Here is a 21225-nt window from a genome sequence, read left to right as displayed (position 1 = left end):
ATGAGGCAGACGCTAGTGTGATAATTAATCTTGTTAATGAAGTTCTGCTTGGCTGAGGCTGCTGCTTTGATGGGGAAGATGTAAATTTTCGGTAGAGGAAATTGTTTTGTCTCTTTTCTGAAGGACCAATTAAAATGTCAAGCTTCTTTGTATGAAATAAATTTTTAGTCTCTCTGCTACACTTCTGAATAATTCACATTAAGTATAATTAAGCTCAGCATAATTTCCAGGCTCCTCTTGCACCCTTTTGTGGGTTATAGATTGAAGTTCAAAAGCCTTACAGTGAGAAATTATAAAACATCTTTTCTCTCAAAGCAGCAGCTCCTGTTTAAAAATAGCAAAGTTCAGTCAACTTTTCAAGGCCTTATCATTACATTTTCCAAATAAGAATATATGTCTGATTAGTCACCGTTCCTCTGCTCCTATCTCCTTTCAAATACTTGTGAAGTCTGTTGCTAGGATATTTTTTCCTTTTTTTACTTTGGACCTGTTTATTCCTAAGTACTTCTTTCAATTACAGCTAGAGCATTGTACATTTATGTGACACCTGCCCAAGGAAACAGTGGTGGTGACATTTGGAAAACTCAGGCTTGATCTTGGGAGATTTATTTGGATTTGAACTCTCACTTCACACTAGTTTTAAAGGCAAAGTGCGGTGTAAACCTCAAATCCCTGACTTCACTTAACAGCTACTGTCTTACCCCAATTTGGTGAGTTGAGTTAATCTGCAATAGATAATTCCTAGGGGAGACAAGAAAGCAGTATTTAGAAGATCAAAATCAACTCTAGGCCCTTTCATAGGTTTTGCTTTGACCTGGAGCATCCCTGGAGGTAACCCAGAACATGGTTCTTCACTAGGATTTTACTTTGTACCAGGTACCACATATAGTCTCACAGCAAGGTAGCACACCGAAGAGAGCTGCCCTCAGCCAGTTTTGGAAATTCATCTTCGGATTTCAGCATATGATTTGCTGAAAGAAGTAGAAGTATACAAATTATAAAATTAAAAGCTGGTTTTGCTCCACGGCACACACAAATTGAAAATGTCAGATCTGAACAGATAAAAACTATTTTTAAAGGGTAAAAGTGTTAGGTTACAAAGAAGCCCGAAAGTAAATTGTCAGTATATTTTTCTCAAATTTACATTTAAAATGTTTTCAAGCAGGTTTGGAAAACGTAGGAGAGGCTTCAGCCTGGTAAGCAGGACTAAAAAAGCCTTAAGTTCAGTTTAAAAAAAAATGGGGAAAGAAGTAAGACTGGATGGAAAGTAGAGCTTGTGTTTTAGTTCTTGATTGAGCGTGTTGCTCTGTTTCAGCGTAACTGCATGGGTGTATGGCCGTACCGTAGTGCTGTTTAATGGATCTCATGATGTAGCACATGGAGCATCTGCCTTCCCCCCTGGATTTCCAGTGGCACAGCCAGCCCCAGAGTCACAGCAGGCTGCCAGGCATAACCTGCTGTAGGTACCCCAAGACAACCACTCCTATAGACATGGTCCGTTCTTCCTCAATACTTGTCCCACATCTTCGTGAAGCAGATATCTGTGCAAGCAGTGTCAGGCTTGTTCCTGAGTTTCTGCTTGCTTCTTTCCATGTAATGCTGCAGAGAATCCAGATTTTGTCGGATGCTCTACATGCTACTTTTGTGACGCTTCATGGGAGAAGAAAAATATATAGGAAATGTGGAAAAGCGTTTTTATGTTCCATGGGGTGGTGAATTTACGTCCATCACAAGGATGTAAAGAATCAGATCCTCTGCAGAGGCACCTGCCTTGTGCTGTAGTTTAGTTAATGGGGAGATGTAAATAAGCATGACAGATTAAGTGCAGCTACACTGTATATGGTGGGTGAATACATATTCCTCAAACTTCCTCAGGAAAAAAGAGGTCTGGCTTGTTTTCCTTTTGTGCATCATGTTCCTCTGGGAACGCTAGGGTTTTCCTTGCTACAGAAAAACTGTCACCAGAATAATTCATTGTTCTTGTACAGCCTGAACAGTGTTTGCAACCTATTTAGTGAACGATACTCCATATCGACTTTAAAACAGGAAAGATTTCAACCAGTCTCTGCAAGTGTAAGTACTTGCAGCATGGTCTGGCTGAAGCATATTCCCAGGGAGGTAACCGTGTGTTGGGATTGCAGCCATAGCCTGTGAATTCCCAGTTGCTTCAGGTGTCGTGAAGGTTTTTTTTTATTTTATTTGAGTCAACTTACAAAAATGAAATGAGGTTAGCATGTCTTTAGCAGAGAGCAGCTATGCAGAGCATGAGTCACTCCTAGGACATAAATACTGTCTTTCACCTGGGTAGTTGAAATACGCTGCCTTTTTGTTCTTTAGGACTGTAGTATAAAAGGAGGAGAAATTCTCAGCCTTTTGTTCTATCTTCCATATGCTTATTGATACCTAAATTCAGTTTCCATTTTTGCGTGACCTCAATGATGAGTTCTAGTACGATGAAGTGTGAGGTCTTCACGTGCGTTTACTTGATCTTTAGGCATCTCTGTTAAAGGCAAGTAGATGGGGCCAGGTCTTGCTGTAACTGTAGTCTGAGCAGAAGCATTAAGACAAACAAAGTCAAAGTTTCTAAAAGTTCATTTGCCTTAGAAATCATCAAAGCTAATTCTTTAATCATCCTGAACCAATGCCTACTGAAGTCAGTGGGAGCCTTTTAAATTACTCTGTGCTTTGGACAAGGCCCTTAGGGCCACCTCTGCCACAAATGCAATTCTTATTGAGTGACACGAATTAACTGTGGTAGGTCATCTGTCTCTAATGCCGGCGCCTGGTTCCTGAGTTCAGGAAGCAAAATTAACTTACGTGGCAGCAAAGCACTGTTGGAGGGTGTGGGACATGTGAGGGGGTTTGGGCAGGCACCGAGGTTTCAGGGCGTCACGTGGTAGAGCTTTGAAGGTCCCAAATGTGGGGTCAGCTAGATAGGATGGTACAACTGCTGCCATCCTTCGGTGCAAAAAAGGAGATAGAGAGGAGAGTTTAGGGAGAACTTCAAAGGTTTCTTGGTCAGGCCAGATGTGCTCCCTGTTGCTGCAATTCCCTGGGAGAGCAGAGACCAGCCGCCGCAAGAAGGGGCTACCACTGAGAAGAGGAAGGAGGCAGGAGATGCCTCACCTCCACTACTTCATTCTTGCCCATGAGTGATGAACAGAGTTGAGCCTGTCCTGTCCTGTGGAAGCTTTGGTCTGCAGCTGCCTGACAGAGAGTGAGAATTCCTGTTGAGGAAATGCAAATAGTGCTTCCAGGGTGAAAACTCTGTTATCCGCAGGGCAAAAAGAGGAGCATCGGCATCTAGAGAATCAAATCACACCTTTCCCAAGAAAACCCTTAAATCTGAAGTGGGTGCCAAGCTTGTAAATGTGTCGGCTTCCTTTCAGATTTTTATTTTGCCTGTATGCAGCTGGTGGAGCAGGGCATGTTCAAAGGTAGCAAAAATGGTAATATAGAAGTAAGAAAAAAATTACAGTTTCAGATGTTCAAGAGAGAATTTTTGCCACAAACCTTATGCATGTGGGACAGGGCAAGCTGCTTTCAGACGAGCTGTGGTAGAGGCTTCCTGGAGTCTAAAAAACTCTATGATTTTCATCTGAAATATATAGAGGCAAATTAGGCAAAGAAGAGATTAATTCATTGTGTTTTATCTTGCCCCAGTTTCCATTTGATAAAACAATATTAGATTCTTTAGTCCGTATTTTGTCAATATAGTACTTGTCAACAGTTATGTGTTGCCATCAGAATTAGATCTCTGCAAAAGCAAAAAAAAAAGCTGATTTCTGCTTTTGGACTACAAATGTTTTATAGCATCCCCTGAATAGTCTGATAAAAGGAAGCATACACAGTTTTGAACAAATGTTTGTCCTTATCTTAGGAAATTTCAATAAATTTTGATTGTTCAAATGTTTGCTGAAAACATACCTCCCATGAAACGGGTCATATAAACTATCTAGGTAAATTTGTATATCATTATGGAAAACTGTTACATTTGGAATACAGGTACAATTTTTTTAATATGACATTACTCTCTTTAAACTGTAAACTGGATATTTACAAGTTCAAATTCAATGTTTACTGCCATGGTGAGGCCAGTGGGAGGTCTCCTGTTCCCCATGCCCGGAGCAGGGCCAGTGACCATACCCGGGCTCCACAAAAAGCCTGTGGAGAAGATCATCCGAGACAGAAATCCACAGCTTTTGTGTCCAAATCCCAAGGAAAATGGTGGTCTGCATTGTTTTGCATCCAGCCTGGAGGCATGTGGAAGGGTTTCCAAGTGCTGCTGGGGGACTTTGCCTCTTCTGAACAGGGGATGACCGCCGGCTACCTGACCACACGCCTGCTATTTTACGCCTCGGTGCTCTGCATCTCCTGGGTTAACGGCGCACCACTTGTTTCGGCTTTCAGAGCAAGAGGGCTTGAAGCGCAGTGTAGTCATGCCGGGAATTTGGCTTTCTGCAGTTTAGCCTGTGCCATGTCAGATGATTGCAGGCATGTCGGTCTTTGCCCATTTGAAACCTTCCCGTGCTCGTTTTTCTGCATGTGCCTTCCCCCGTGAAAACGGCTGCCGATACATCTACAGCCTGGTATCAGCCCCAAAACAGTCACACCGCCTCATACTGTGACTGCAGAAGGCATCATATTTACCTCTTTTTTTCTGTTAAAGCTTTCGATGGCTCCAGGCTTTTGGTTCTGAAGCTATTCTGCAAACTCTGAGCACAGCAGGAGTGAAAAGATGAGCAGTTCAGGTCTTTTTCAAAGATCGACTTCCTAAACAAATAACGCGATGGTGTGCAACACTCTTCGCTAGAGAAAAGGAATAAGAAGTATCCCATTTATCAGAGTAAGCCCTTCTGGGGGGAAAAAAACTATTCTGTGATTCTATATGTAGGTTCCTATGGATGCAGGTTTTGGTACCTCTGAAAGTATGTTACAAGCTTTAATACAACTCATTTAAAAAATAGGAAAATCAAGTTTAAACACTGTTTGACCTCCATTAAAAAAGCAGTTCTCAAAGAAACAGCTGATTAATGAAGATTCTATAACGGTTTGTTCCAAAAGATGGAATAATACAAAGAAAAAAGATCCACTGGGTACTGGTGGGAATTGAAGAGAGAGTCCATTCTCTGACCCAAAACAACCCCAAATGAGATCTGGACGTATCAGTTGAGTTATGCTCACCTGATATGTGACTTTCTGGCTGACACTGAGGGTTTGCACCTGAATTCAGTGGGACAGGAGTTTGGTACTTGTCTTCTCTAAGACAAAAGCCCACTGGTGGATTGGGGAAGGAGGTGAGAGCGACAGCAGTAGTGAGCACAGTGCGAACGGAGGAGTGCAGTAAAGATATTGAAGATGAAGTGGAAGCACGCAGGTTAGCTTACTTTTTAAATTAGATTATTATAAAGGTGGTCAAAACCTGAGGCTTTGGAACTGAATGGAGCAATAGCCTCGAAGTAGCAATGCTCTTGCACATCATTTGAGTTTTTTAAAGGGAAATACAACCTAAACTGTTGCCAAGTGAGAGCTAGAGATAGAAATGATTCACGGAGGTGTGTTGGCTTGGAAGAGAGCATGGATAATCGAAGGGGTTTGTTGGGTAATCCTAAGGGTAGGTTTAAACCTACCCTTTAACGTATAAGACCTTACAGTGCATCAGAGCTTTACCTCCCAAGTGCTTAGATTTCCGTGTTTATCCAAACACTGAATAAAGTTTGTATGTCTAATAGCAGAGCAGAACCACATTACCATAAATTCAGCCTTGGCTACCCCTGACAAACAGTGTTGTTGAAGTACTGTTTGTTGTTTGCGTCCTTATAGTGAAATTGCCTCTGATCAGAAGTTAGGCCTTTTGAAAGAGTTACCCTCAGTGAGTAAAACTGGAAGACTCTGCTGCCTTGGGTGGTTTTAAAACTTAAAGCGTTTCAGAAACATTTCTAGCCCAAGAACATCTGAGATGGATGGCGTGGCCTGAACCTTACCCAGGCTGCTGCCTGGCTGCCTCCGTGTTGTAGCCATCCCAAATAAATGGCATCTCCGGGTGCTAGTTACCGTATTAGAACCAGAAATGAAATGGGCAGCTGTCTACACAAATATTTTTACAATGACAATGTCATGTATAATGCCTTGAAAAGTGTTTTTCTGTTGATTAAAAAAGTACTAAACTTCAGTCAGGCATGCAGCATTAGGGTTTTTTTAAGTCTCCACTATCCTGACTAAATTCTCCAATGTATTAGGCTCCTGCTTAGATGTTTCAGTGTGGGCTAAATATAAAAAATAGTAACATTTAGCAATCTCCCATGGCGATATCGAGTTTCCTAAGCATGATATAACCCCAGGGTCACAAGGTATTCACAGACTGCAGTGTAGTACTATGAATAGAACTGTTTTAGAGTGTCATCTTAGTAAACAGAATTACTATATACCTTACATTTATGTCTATTTTGTCTGCTTTTACAACTAAACATTTTGCAACCTTGTTTTCTTGGGATCAAGTTGTTGTAGCTGTGCAATTAGGCTGATTGAAAAGATTATTACATTGAAGCCTCTTCTGATGATAATCATCTTCCGTTTATTTAGGGCCATTCATCACAAAATCCTTTCCAAATTGGTAGGCAAAGTTATGCATGTGAATTTGTTCGCAATCCACAGGAATACAAGTACCTCTGGAGAGGAATATGGCAGTTGTTTAACAGTGCACAGCAGCAACAAACAACTGCAGGAAAGTGAGAAAATAAGGGTTTTTTTGCTTAATCTGCCCAGAGATCTGACGTAGATGGTGGTGGTTTGGTGTAGAATTCATCTGCAGTAATCCCTGGTAATTCCCTGCTCTGCAGTAAGTTTTCAGAATTTTTACATAATCCCTTCACCAACCAAAACCCACCCTCAGGTACTATTTGTTCAACCTAAGGGAAGGCAGAGTCAAAAAAGATACTGCCCCAGGGGTCTTACGCAGTTGGTGTTGCTGTGCTGCTCCAGAAGCCTTTGCCCATCTCAAGGGAAGATGTCTTTTCCCTGAACCACTGTCCCAGCAGAGCCTATAAGCATCAGATGAGACCGTGCCACCTGGGAAGGCTCATTTGACTTAAATGAAAAAAAAAACAAACTAGCTTTGGAGGAGTGGGATGACCACTTTTTGGAGTTTGCTATAGTGCAGTATGCCCATACTGGGAGCATGCTGTTGGTGTAAGCTTGGTCTTTGCCCGAAGAGTGGCTTTTACCCCAAACCACTTCTGCCATGGACTTTGACTGCTCTCTCCTATACCGGTAAAGATGAAGAGGAGCTTGGTAGGACTTTACCGGCCTATGCGATTCTTCTTCTGTCGGACACGAGGAAGCAAAGATGCTGGTCTTGGCAGAAACTTCATCACAACTATTTAGCCCAAAGCTGATAAGTAGGACAAAATAAAGCAGGGGAAAAGATGAACACCTCAAATTTTACTATGTTAGTTTGGAGTGCAAATATTGCCTCAACAGCCAAAACATTTTTGGAATAATAATCATATCCTTTCTTTTTTCTTTCTTTTTTTGTGCCAGCGTTAGAAAAGAGGCGATTTTGTGCAAACCAAGTAGTTGTGGAGTTGTATTTCCACAACTGTGTTTCCACAAGCGGGAAAATAAATTAAAGAAAGCTTGCTTAGTAGTGGTGGAAAGCCACCTGGCAGGTGGAGAACATGCCCACGATTTTCCGTACAGCACCGTCCCTCTGCTGCAGTTCCAGCCACTTGTGTGCAAAAGCAGCTGTCTGAATTATTCCCGTCAACCGTGGAGGGGGCACAGACGGATGCTGCCATCGTACCTTAGTTTGTCACTCTAACGAGCACATCTGGAGGAGGGAAAAAACAACAGAACAAGGCAAGCTGCTCAAAGGGCTGAAATTCATCTGGCGTTCCAAAGCCTACTTTGATGACATATTTTCCCCAGCACATACGGGATGATTTTTCCCACACTGTTTAATGGTTTAAATGTTGTCAGACAGGCGCTGTCTCAAGCAACAAAACTTGACTTTTCTGGTTTACCTGTCACACCATATCTGATGCATTTTTTCTGCCAACAGGTCGTCATGGGGATGGCTCCTACTGGCCAGTGGACACCAACCTGATTGACAGGAGCAGTCTGAACGGTAAATACAGGCTCTGTCCCACGATGCTTCATAATTAAGTGCAGTTTTGGTGATAACCTTCTACTTTTCTTCTCTTTATTGCTCTCTCATTCCTCTCTCTCTCGTGGCTTGGAGGCCACCCAACACGCCCACAGGTTGCACACTTGCTGTTTTGCAGGGAAGAGTCATCTCAGCTATTGAAAATCCCATCCATTGTGCAAAATACCTGCTGCAAACCAGACAGTAGTTTTAACCAGAATTGTTAACAAAAAATAGGGTCAGGGCACGATATATTCTTTTTTCGGCTTTCTTAAAGCCGATTCGCAAACTACCCATCAGATGTCCAGCTGATACAGTACTTCCAAAGGCATTCTGCTGTGTATGATCATCCCATCGCAAGAGATGGTTCAGATATATCTCAGACGATGGGAATGCCTCTAAAAAAATAACACCTTAAAAAGAATTGTAAAATACATTTTACATTATTATATTTCAGTTTAAGCTTTCTGCAGAGAATATATTCTTTTTTAATTAATCCTGCCCTAAAATAGGAATAAAGGAGAGAAATCCATGTGGATTAACAAAAATTAACTGAAGCTAATCAGTGCTGGCTGGGGTGTAGATATGCTATCAATAACTTCTTATTCCTGACCCCATCCCCATTACCTAACAAAGCATTGTCAACCCACATTACCGAATGAAACGACAGACAATATTCCCTCAAATGTGTTATCAAGTGAGGTTTGAAAGTACAAAATAATTACAAGGCAGAGAGCTGATGAACTCACACTGATTATTTCCTTCGGCCAAGACAAGAGGCAATGCAAAATTTTGTTACTTCTTCCTGTCCCACTTTGCTGCAGCCAACACACCACAGTTGTGTGTTTTAGGCTTTCCTCCTGCTCTTTGTAGTAGTTCATCGTAATTATAGGCAAATTGACTTTTGAGAGTAAAGAGAGCTTCCAGGGCCTGCAGTAAAGGGTAGGGAAAGAAAACCTTTTGTTTTTCATGATAGTCACTGTATTTTATGTGGTATATTCCTTCAGTGCCTTTTACTCAGCATGTAAATGAAAAAGAAACCAAACCGGAAAATCTTTGGGATTTGTGTACTAGACCATTGTAACACCAAAAGGATGGCACTCACAGCTGCTTCTCTTCAACAATCTTACTCAGTTGCCTGAAAAAGCTATGAGAAAAGGGCAAATTATTTAAATAGCTTGATTAGTTAAGTAAAGAAAGGATATCGCTAACTAAAATTGTTATTTGGCAAGGTTTGTCCTTTTTTCCTTTTGCGTTCAGTTTTACTGAAGGCAAAATGAGATCCCAGACAAAGATTGTTCAGTTTATGCGTGGGAGGTTGTGGGGATGATGCCACGTGAAAACTCTTGAGTTACTTTTCTTGTGAAATCTTTGACATGCCATAGCACAGCTCTTCCTTTGCTTCCCATTGCACTGAATCCTGGTGAAGATGTAGTTTCTTTCTCCAAGCTTAAGTGGAAAGATATTTTGGGGTTTGTGAGTTTGTAATCTTATAGGATGCCTATAAAGTTGCCTCAGCAGACAGAGCAAAAGGATTACTCACTGTTTGGTGCAGGTGTCTGTAACGCATGGCCCAACGCTGTGTAAATAGAGGCGTTATCCAACGAGATTCCCAACATGTGGGAGAATTCAATGTGCTATTCCCAATGCACCGGGAGAAAAATTGTCAAAAGCAAGGGACCAGTACTTGAAGTCAGTTTGACTGGGACTTGACATCGGAAATGGTGCTATTTTCGGTCCCAGTCTTGCCGATGCGTTGAAACTAAGGAAGCTCATCACTTCAAAAGATTGAGCCTCTAACCTGCTCAGGTGTTGCATGGGGATCTGGTCAGCATAGCAATAAACGAAGTCCGATGTGATGTGAGACTGACGGTGGGGTGAATGCAGTACTGACAAATGAATCAGGCATTCAGATTGGCTGATACAGAGGATATGTATCTGCCTCTCAATGCCGAGAAAGACTATACGGGCCATAAAGAAGAAAATCCATATTCCCTGTATTTCCATTTTCAGCTGATAATAGCAAAAATGAGCTGAGAGTTATTGACACCCACCACCAGGTTATTAACAGCCAGAAAGTGCAAAGTTGTTACTGCTTAAACATTTTCTTGTCTTCTATACCACTGAAATGCAGGAAGACAAATTTCAGCTCTTTACGACACCCTGTCTGCTTTTTCAGAGGAATTCATGCCATGTCACAGGCTATATGTGTTTTATTTTACGGGTGACTCCTAAAGAGGCAGGGGAGCACATCCAGCACGCTAACGATCCCCTCATCATCTGTCTTCTTTCAGAGCCCCCCATCGGGCAGATGCACCCTCCCCACGGCAGCGTCACGCCCCAGAAGAACAGCAACCTCCTTGTCATCATCGTCGTCACCGTCGGCGTCATCACCGTGGTGGTGGTGGTGGTGGTGGCTGTCATCTGCACCAGGCGCTCCTCGGCACAGCAGAGGAAGTACGTTCTCAAATCACGGGATGGAAGGAGAAGGCAGTGATGCTCAGCTTCAAAATAGATACGGGCAATAACATTGATACTCTGGAGACGTGGGTTCTGGGACTGAGCTGCATTTTGGGGCCAGATTTCTTGTAGGTTTTGGAGGAGAGGGCTTTGGGAAGATGGCCATTACTGGTGAGTGGAGAATGTTCCCTGTCCCCCAGGCTGCAGAGTAAACTATGGAGAATAAGTAGCCCTGACATGGCAAGCCTTGAAAAATAAGTCTGCCATGCACAGCGCTGTGTTGTTTGTATTGCCAAGTATAATTCAGATGCAGGAAAGAATCGATTCCATTGATTTAAAGGGAGAAAAAAAAAGTATTTGTCTGTGCCTGGTGATGCTGTCAGACTTTCTGACTCTGCAGCCCTGCACCTGCACAGCTGAGAACCACAGACTGTCCTGCTCACTTGCTAACCTTTGTGAGGGCGTTATCCTCTCCAGACAGTCTGTCTCCAAAGGTCTTCAAGTAAAGACATCAAGAACTGGTTCTCTAGATAATTCTCATATACTTTAAAAAAAAAATCTGTAGAAAATTACAAGGAAAAGATCTTTGGAATTCTTCTAAAAGGCAATAAAAGGGCAGCAGCGTAAAGCATAAAGCTGTTTTCACTTTTTAATTTATGAGAAATTAGAGTTGGGGTCAGTGGGTTTGAAGCAGAGCTGGGTTTGATGCATTTAATTAATTTAAAAATAGGATACTATGCATTATTTTACTATTACTTTGTTGTATTATTACATGGATTTGCACTGATGCTTAAAAAAGTGTGGCACGAGGAAAGAAGGGATGGTCGAGACCCAGCAGCTCCCATGTTTGCAGAAATCTGCTTTGAACAGGTCAAGCACGGGCAGGTGGCACCTTGTAGTGTTTTACAGTCACTGGGGGAAGAGCTTTCTCTGAAGATGGATATTTGAGGGTAGATTTTTTAAATAAGAAAGCTCTCAATTGCACAGAAAAGAAAGGGCCCATGCTTTTAGGAGTGCTGGGGTAGTTGAATGATGAACTGATTTGAAAATCTGTTTCTATTGCGTCTTAACATCTGAAAATCAGGCCATCATGTGAAGGCAATGGAAATTCTTCTGAATAGTGTTTGGTGAATCAAGGCTAAAGCTCTCTTGAGTTTCTAACAGGGAAAAGGGAATTACAAGAGAAACATATAGAGAGATTCATCTGTCCAGAATTAGGTGTCTAAAACTTAACTATCAAAGCTTGAATTAATCAACCTTGACCTCCTGTGTAGCCCCTGGGGAGGGACAGGAGCATTCAAAAAATCATTCATCTTATCCTAAGATATCGGAAAACTTGCCATTTGAAGATGCTTATTGCTGTCCATTGATTAAAAAAAAGTGAAGCTGGTGGATTTGGATTTGCTGTTTAAGTTCTGAATGTCTATACTGTGGGCAGGTGAATCTCACACAAGTTGCCCCAAATGAACTGTTTATGCACTGAAAGTGGGGAAAAAATAGGACAATAAAATTAAACAATGAATCTTAAATTTAGCACAACAGGAAAAATCCTGGATTTCCTCAAAACAGAGGTTGTTGGTGGGAATGACTTTGTTTCTGAGCCTCCTGGAGAGATGCATACTGTGACACAAAGTGTTTAGATTGGGGCTTTTACTGGCAGCGGGTTCTTAGTTTAAAATCACTGATGAACTACTGAACAAAAGGACTGCAGCGAGGGTAAAGGCCAAGTCTCATTGGATTACGCATGTGTCCTTCCCCAGAGCAAAAACTTGCAGGTGATGGAATAATCTCCTGTAAGCCTTCAGTGGAAGAAAGTCATATTTCTTAACTTAATTAAAACTCGGCTGAACAAAGCACAATAAAGCATATTATACAGAACGACCTGGTGCTGACTTAGGTGGCTCAGTAGGTATTTTCTGCCTCTGCCGTTCTAGGGGAGAATGAAATATCAGCCATACAAACCCTGTGACAATTTGACGCCAGTAAAAAAGGGGAGAAAAATGTGAGTAAAGATTCAGGTCCAGTAACTTACCCAGTTGTGCATAAAGAGAAGGTACGGCTCCTGCAGTAATTGAGATTCATAGCCTCACTGTAATTAACGTCTTCTGCAGCACGAGGTGCTCGCTGCCCTGCGCCGGCAGTGTCTGCTGATGTGCTGTCGGGGAGGATGGACAATGGGGCCACCCATCAGCTCCATCCTTCAGTGCGCTTCTGGTCCAGGCAGGTCAGTTCAGAGCTTAAGTTTAGAGAAGTTGAATCCCAGTTGAGTCTTAAAATAGGGGAAAATATTACTTGGTACAGCATACAACTGCAGGACCTGCTTCTTCCAGGATTTTTTTTAAGGCTTCAAGGAATAACAGATCTTTGTAACATGCCAGAACAATTAGCCTATGAACCAGTAACACGAGGTTATGGCTACCACAGGAGAAGAGGTCAGGGTGCACATCTAGTCCAAGCCAGGTAGGTAAATAGTGCATATTTAAGCCATTAAAAATAAAGCATGGTCTTGAACAAGTGCCAAACCAGTTCGTATGCTGGGTGGGGGAGCAGTGTGAAAAGAGGCCGCAAAAAATAAGCTAAGACTAGTTTAAGTCCGATGTAAGTAATTGGGATGTGTCAGTGTACATTTGGGAAGGCTCAGGGGAGGCATTTAACGGGGAGTGAGTTGGCAGCCACTAAAGAGCCTCCGCATTTCACTGCTGCGTTCCCTGGAGATGCTCCTGGGTTTCTGCGTGTCCTCCATGCCGGGGTGCTCGTTAGCTGTGGCCTCTGCCCCAGCTCTTGCATGGTGGCATGAAGCTGGATCTTGCCACAAGGGAGAGGACCATGAAGCCAGATGGTAGGGACACGTACTGGTTTCAGCTTTTCAGGATGGCTGGAAGGAAATAAAGAGGCCAAAATGAACTAATTTTTCATCTGTAAACACTGGGGGAGATTTTTCTGGTGAAAGAATTTTTTTAGGTGGTTTTTTTTTTGTACAGGAGCTCTATACCAGTTGAATTTCCTTTATTATAGCCCAAAAGGTTGTGCACATTTTTGTCAGGTTAAGAGTAAAGAGCAGCAAATATAAAATACTAACTCATGCATCGGAAGGGTAATTAAGGTGAAGCAGTGTTCGCGTTTATTTTTGAGTATCTATCTTCCAAGTGCTTTGCAAACAGCGGTGCAGGAGGCTCAGGGTTCCTGCGGGAGGTGGTTCCGTCTTATGGGGCCATTGCTTCTGTGTCCTGCCTCCAGACGGTCCCTGCTCCATGAGAAAAGCCATCCGATTAGACCAGGGCTGGATGGTTACCCATGGGTTTTTTACAAGCAAATACTTGTTTTGCCCAGGAGAACAGTTTATTTCTAAGCTTTTCAGTTAGAGACATCTTAAACTCTTGTTAAAAAATAACCTAGTCTGAGTTGTTATAACCTTAACTGTTTTCTCTGGAGTAATGTAACTGTAAAATGAAGGCAATGAAGAGTAATCTCACTCTGGAGTATTTGAAAAGTTATCCTACAGAGCATGTGTATTCTATTAGGAGCTCTGTGGGTGTGCTGTATACTGGCTGGAGTCACTGCCCAGGCAGCATTGTGCTGGAAACTATAGAAACAGACAGTGAGAAAGAGTTTATTTATTTTGAAAGTACAGCGTAAGTTCTGCTATCATTATTCAAGATTGCATGACCATAACGTATATTTTAAGGGCAAAGCTGAACTCTATTTTTACATCCATCCTTAGGAAAAAAATAGATATCGTTACGGTCTGCAAGCTGAATGCATTTCATGTTGTAAAATAACTGAACAACAACAGAAACGTTGCCACCTGAGATAATTTTTTTTTAATTCCAAACTCCTTGTCTTCCCAAGCCCTGCTCCAGTTATAAAATGGGTAGTGAACTAAATTTGAATCCCGCTGTAAATCTCAGCACGAACTTCCGAAGCATCAGTTTCCGTTGCAGCAGCTGAGGTTTGAAACTGAGGGTAGATGCATTTTCAGAAGCGGAACCTCAACTTCTGCATTGCATAAACAAAATGTTCCAGGGGCGGATTTTTCATTTGTTATTGATGACCTTCTCGTATTCACTCCTGGCTCTGATTCAATTCGCTACTCATGGGCTGTCAGAACATCAATAATTTGTGAGAAAAAACAATGCAAACCAAGCTAGATCATTGCATATACTTTTAAATGATATCACTGCTGTAGCGGTTTTGTAGTTATGGTTGGAATGACACATTCATTATAACCCCCTATTTACAGTTGTATATAAAATTACTTTGGGGATGAAATTTCTCTTGCCTAGCTCAAGGCTGGAGAATTGAATTATTTTCAATTGAAAGCGACAAAAAAGCTGCTGTATCCCAAAGTGAAGAAAGTAATTCCTTGTTTAGAAGCAGAATTATGGTTTTTTTGTTGAATGAGACAGAAAGAACAACTTTACTTTCTAACTTCAAGTGGGTCATATACATTATATACATTAAGGTTTGAATGAAGGGCTTCGTAATTTTTCCTGTAAGTGTTAATCAGGATGATACTAGGGTCTGTGCAAGAAGGTACTAAAGAACTGTCTTTATTCCGTGTTCTTTATTCCTGTTCTTTGAAATACTATCATTTTAAATTATTAAGTTTTGGCAATTAGAAAATAACAGACTAAACATAGGAGGTAATTATGACCAGAGGGCAACACTCCTATTTCTTATGGGCTATAAATAAAAATCTCGGAACAACCCCAGCCTCGCCTCTGCCGCTAGCTTTCCAGATCACATTTTAAAATCAAACTTTTGACCCTTGAAGAGCTTTTGGGGTGCCAACCACTCAAAGGACCTGAAACAACTTCTTCCTTTAAGGGTGACAGTTTGAGGACTGGGGTATTTCTGCTGAAGTAAAATGTCATTGCCACCGGCTCCTGGGGATGAGACGGGGCTGTGCCCTCAGTGAGACTTTAAATTATAGGTTGTGTTTGTTCCTCCACTTGAAAGCAAGATGTTTGGTGATGCACGTAGTTGTGACACGCGTCTCTTGCCGGACTAGGCTGACGAAATTCAGCAAAGGGCAGAAATCGACTCCAACAATTGGAGTTTCCTAAAGTTTAAAATTTCCTTGAACTCTTTTCTGGTAAAATATCCACATGCCAGCTTCCACAGTGCTGCCTGGAGGGCAGTTACCGGAGCACGCCTAGGCAAACGGTGCTGGCAGCGCGAGTCCCAGCGGTGCCAGTGGGAGGTTTTGCATCGCCTTCCCTGGATTCAGGAAAGAGCCTTCCCAACAAGAGGCGCACAGCTGTGGTTTGGGGTGAGCGTATGACAGGAGTTAAGAGTAGCTGAGACCACTCAGCGGCCCTGGAAATCGAGGTTTTCTTTTTGCGTTGCTTAAGTGCGCATGAATTTGAAAATACTTGCCTGCAGCTTTTTGTATATCACAAGTATTTCTACTTTTCCACTTTGGACAGTAATATGAGTTTCCTTTCACAAAGTACTTTGAGAGGCACAAAGGAAAAGAACAGGGGTAAGAGTACTTTTGGATTATTGAGCAAAAAAACCTAACAATAAGCCAGAAAAACTGTTCTTTCAGAGTTATTTAAATTGATAGATTTCTGAAAATCCTTTCTCTACAGCTGTGAATTAGACATTGTGCTGTATATTTAAGTAGCATATCTTCTCTTTAAAATAGAAAAATGTGCATATTTTGTTACAAATGGCCTGTGTAGCCAGGGGGAAGTTGAAGTCGGAGAGAGCGGAGCAGGACCATCCCTTTGTGTGCTCCCCGGAGGAGATGGCCCGCCGACGCGAGAGCGTAGTGTAATACCTGTGCGGGAAGAGAGTAGAGCCAGTGCTGCTCTGGGAAATGCTACTCTAGGTTTCTGAGCTTTTCTGTGATAACAATACTGCTTTAGTTTACATTAAAAGAAACATAACATATGCTGCACGCCGTGCTGGGAGGCATAAGGTGTGCGTAACTCGGCAGAAATGGGCTCGGTGGTTTTCAGTCGCTGTTGGTAGATGCAGGCACTCCACGGAAGGTGCTCTCCCGAGGTGAAACTGGCCACCTCTCCTTCTCCAGGAGGACTGATTTTCCCCAATTTCTACATCAGGGGGTGCAAAAAATGACCCACCCTGCTGAGCCCCAGGCCCACCCCCTGGAGCAAACTCTGGGAAGCACAGCATCACACCGAGATAAATGCTGTCCTTTGAAGGCCGCAACTGGAAGGATTGCTTCAAGAGACGCCGATGAGTAGACATCCCTCTTTTGGTCTTATAAAGGGGAAAACGTTCTTACACGACAGTTTTGATCTTTCTTTGCTGCAGGAAACGTGCAACCCACAGCGCCGGTAAAAGGAAGGGCAGCCAGAAGGACCTGAGACCCCCAGATCTGTGGATACACCACGAGGAGATGGAAATGAAGAACATCGAGAAGCCGACGAGCTCTGACACTGCAGGAAGAGACTCACCGATGCAGAGCTGCCAGGACATCACCCCCGTCAGCCACAGCCAGTCAGAAACACAGCTGGGCAGCAAGAGCACCCCGCAGCCCGGTGAGGGGCTCCAAGGGCAGGAGGGACAGAAATTGGCTGAGTTTCACTTGTAGATTTGGGGAAGTTAGAATCATAGAATCATAGAACGGTTTGGGTTGGAAGGGACCTTTAAAGGTCACCTGGTCCAACCCCATTCCATGTTCTCCCATTTATTTTTTTTCTCCAGCACCAGCATATAAATTTTCTTTAAATTAATTTGATGTTGGTGGTTAGTGACCTTAGCCCAGCACGTGGAGTCTCTAACAGAGGGCTAAACCTGGCAAGAGCCAGGAGGAGATTGGAAGCATTCACAGCTCTGCGATGGGGACCAGGCAGGACGTTCCTAGATGATTTTTGCAGTGGTTTCAGACTCGGAGAAAACCCATAATTTTTTGTTTCTACACTGTTCTAACTTTTTAAGTTCAGGAATTCAACTGGAAGTCAAATGTTACTAAATTTGCATACCGTGCAAAGAAAAACAGAGGAAAAGGGGGAGTGAAGAAGTAAGTGAGGGGAGAAAAAAGAAATGAAAAATGGAGGAGAGGGAGAACATGATGAGGAAGAAGGTGAGCAGCATCACCAAGAGCAGAATTTGGACCAGGGAGACTGAGAAAACTTACAGATATGAGGAAAGAAATTCTGTGAGAAAAATGTGGTTTCAGAGAAGTTTCCTCCTCCTTTTTTTAACCTCAGTGCACACAGCACATCACAGGTTTCGCTTTCGCTGATAACATTTTTTCCGCCAGAATAATAGAAAGTCTTGGGAGAGGCAGGTGATGTGTACAGAGAGGGACGGAGGGCGAAACATGGCACAGAAGTCGAAAATGTAAACATATTTGTCTTGAGTTCATTGTGAACACATTGCTTGTGGGTGATGGAGTGAAAGAATTCCAGGATATTGGCTGGGGCTGTAAATAATGAAGGTGACTTTTTCAGATGCCTCTGATGTTTTTACCCCTTTTCTGTAGCTCCTGTTCTTGCAAGGAAAGAAAAGTTAAAAACAAACAGTTTTCAAACTCCTAAATGGGTGTAATTTTCTTTTTCTGACATTGTGTTTTGGAATGACAGTTTACTATTTATGAAGATAATTGTGCCAATGATTTCTACTGGTTTTAGTACAAAGGTCCTCATTATAGTAGACATTGGGAAAACATAACCAGAAGATTCCCTTTGCCTGAACAGATGTTGCTGATGATCAGGAGAGCTGATCCAGGGCCCAGAAAGATCGATGCGAGAGCTCCATTGATTGCAATAGGCTTGCAATCGCGTGATGGTAGGGAGTCATCACAGCATACGAGCAAGTTAATGACAGAGCCTGGGCTAGATACTTCATGTATAAATGCCTTGGGCCATAAATAAATGCCTTTATGCTTCTTCCCAGTCTGTAATACACAGTTCAGTAATACTGTCCCTGGCTTTTCACTAGCGATTAGGTCTTTGAATGGCCATCGATAAAAGACTTGGCATTTTAGTCCTGCAATTCAGAGAAGAGTGATTTGGAAAAAAAAATAGTCTTTTAATGCAAATCTGTTTTTTTCTTCTTTTTTTAAGGAATACGTGTTTGCTTGGTTACATCAGAGATCAATATTCTGAGTGGGTATTAAGCTTAACTGTATGACAGTATTAAACTGACTTCATCCATGGTTTATTAAAACAGCAAAAGTAACATAAATATGAGGTTCACGTGACACAAGGTGTGAAGAGAGAAATACAACTTTTATTTCCTTGCAAATTACTCCACCAAACATCCCGTTCCAAGCACACTTTCTGACAAGTGTATGCTCCAGAATTTTTGAATACTTCAAATATCCTATACTAGTGTGAGTAAATTAGAGCATCCATATTTCAATACCTAAACAGAATATCTAATTTATATAGCTGCTGGCTCAGTTTTGAGTTGGATTGGGCATTAGGCGGTGTATCTTAGCTCTCTGATCTAGATGGGCTAGTTGTGATCCAGGCACATCTTTAACTTGCCATGGTTTCTGTAGAAAAAGCAAGATGCACAGGCTGGAAAAGCCACTGTGAATTACTGGACAATCAGGATGTAGGACTTCGTGGCATCTCACAAGAAAGGTTGTTTTCATCCTTCAGATGTATTTCAAAGACCAATTCTTGGCTGCCAGGTTTTGTAGGTACCTGAATTTATGCACCCTTTTTCTGGTCTCAATACTTGAATTTTGACGTAAGTTTATAACAGAGAAGTTACAAGAAAAATGTCATATTTTTATGAAGTGAATGGGGTTTTCAAGATAATTTCAGAGACAGAGAAAAAGGGGACATGATATCTTAATTCTCTTACAGAAAAATGCAAACAATAATTTTATTCAGAAAAGGCAGCCAAAATCGTCTGTGCAGCTCTTTCCAGGTGATGATATTTAATGATCAGTTAAAATAACTGAATTAAAAAAAACCCTATTGATTTTTCTGCTAGATATAAGGTGAAGAGAAGCATTAATTTACGGCATTTTCAACTAAGCTATTGTGTTGTTTTTCTCTAGGTCCTGAGACAGAAGATGTTGGAAGCAGCATGTCCACGTTGGAGCGCTCACTTGCTGCCCGCAGAGCCACCCGTGCCAAGCTCATGATCCCCATGGATTCACAACCAAACAACCCTCGTGAGTACCAGGACCTTTCGCTGGCCCCTTCTGCCCCTCGCAAGCCGTGCTCACCCATCTGAAAGTGTCATACAAATCTCTTTTATGCCTCATTGTCCTGGGTTCAGCGGTTAAACCACAACACTAATAAATTTAAATAGCATTAGCAATGTTTTCGTCATCTAAAAAGCTTGCCAGGGCTTCACAACACATCAGTGGCAAAACTATGGAGAGAATTCAGAAATCATACTTCTGCTAGACTCAGCCCAGGCTAAGCCTAGAGTCATAGTTTCTATTTTTACGAGGTGGATAGTGATGGATAAATCCCTCTGTCTCCCTACTATAAAACTTTAAAAGCAGGGGTAAGAGTTCAAGCTGCCAGAGTAGGCGGCTTTGCAATACACAGATGTAAATTGTGATATATTATTATCATCATCATCATCATCATCAATAATTATAATCAGCTGGACACTATTGCAGTTTCTGCTGTATTTTCTTTTGTCTGTAGTAGTTGGCCACACCACTATATGTTTTTTTAATATGGAGCAGCTCTCTTACAAAGCCAAGTAAATGAGGAGAAAAGATATTTTTAATAGGTGTTAAATTTTAGTGGCCACAGAGTGTTTATCATTGAGCACATTTCACAGATGAAGTGACTCTTTTTCAAAGCAGCAAAGTACACAAGAAAGGCAGGAAGGCTGGAGAGCGTTAGATAGGTTCTCCCATCCTGCAGAACTTACTAAAATTTCTGCAGTGGCCTTGTTTCACATCGGAGCAAAGGAAGGGGATAAGTGAGAGCCCACAGGCACCGGAGAGAGGGTTTGGCAATGATCGAGTTCCTGGTGGAGAATGAGGCTTTGGGTCTCCACCTTTCCTCTGAGCAGCCCTGTGATCAATCTCTTGGTAGCTCTCAGCTTCTAGCTAGAAGTTCTACCTTTGACTTAACAAAATAGATCCGATCAAAAATCCATAGGGACTGGTACATCTGTGTATCTATTATATATATTAAAATTATATAATTATGTTTTAAATATAACTATAAATATAATTATCATTAATTATAATAATTAATATATAATCATTATATGATGTATATAATTATAATTAATATATTATATAATTGCATAATATATAATCAGAAATTATATATTGGAATCAAAAATAGAAGGAACTGAATGAAGGAGAGGAGAGGGAATAACCTACCATGGCTTTGTGCAGTAAATTACTTAGTAGGAGCTGGTATTGGTCCCCTTGATTTGTGATCATTATGAGTATGATTCAGATCATGCTGTGCAGCCTCAGTACCCAGCCCTTCCGAGGATAAACCACAGGTGCCCCGGCAGAGGCTGAACTCCAGTTCTTCATGCCTTGGGCTGGACATATCACCGCAGTTCAGCCTCCACCCTCTTTATGATCTGGAAGAAAGACCTCTGGGTTGAGGCGGAGAAAGCTCTTATACCGCCTGGCCATGTCCTGGGAAATATGCCCGTCTTGTAACCACACTAATCTCACAAGCCCTTTTTTCAGTGGGATT

At 42.0% G+C, this 21225-nt stretch overlaps 1 protein-coding gene across 1 annotated transcript in view; it reads left to right on the top strand.

Moving 5' to 3' along the window:
- Positions 1 to 21225, top strand: part of DCC (DCC netrin 1 receptor) — a 593712-nt gene that overhangs the window by 545803 nt on the left and 26684 nt on the right. Inside the window, 4 exon segments of the mRNA XM_082013714.1 lie at positions 8060 to 8125; positions 10438 to 10600; positions 16889 to 17115; positions 19596 to 19712. Coding sequence (XP_081869840.1) covers positions 8060 to 8125; positions 10438 to 10600; positions 16889 to 17115; positions 19596 to 19712 — 573 coding nt within the window.

The sequence above is a fragment of the Phaethon aethereus genome (assembly GCF_964289735.1).
Source record: "Phaethon aethereus genome assembly, chromosome: Z".
Lineage (NCBI taxonomy): Eukaryota > Metazoa > Chordata > Aves > Phaethontiformes > Phaethontidae > Phaethon > Phaethon aethereus.
Note: the sequence above shows the minus strand (reverse complement) of the source record. Positions and strands in the feature narration are given on the sequence as shown.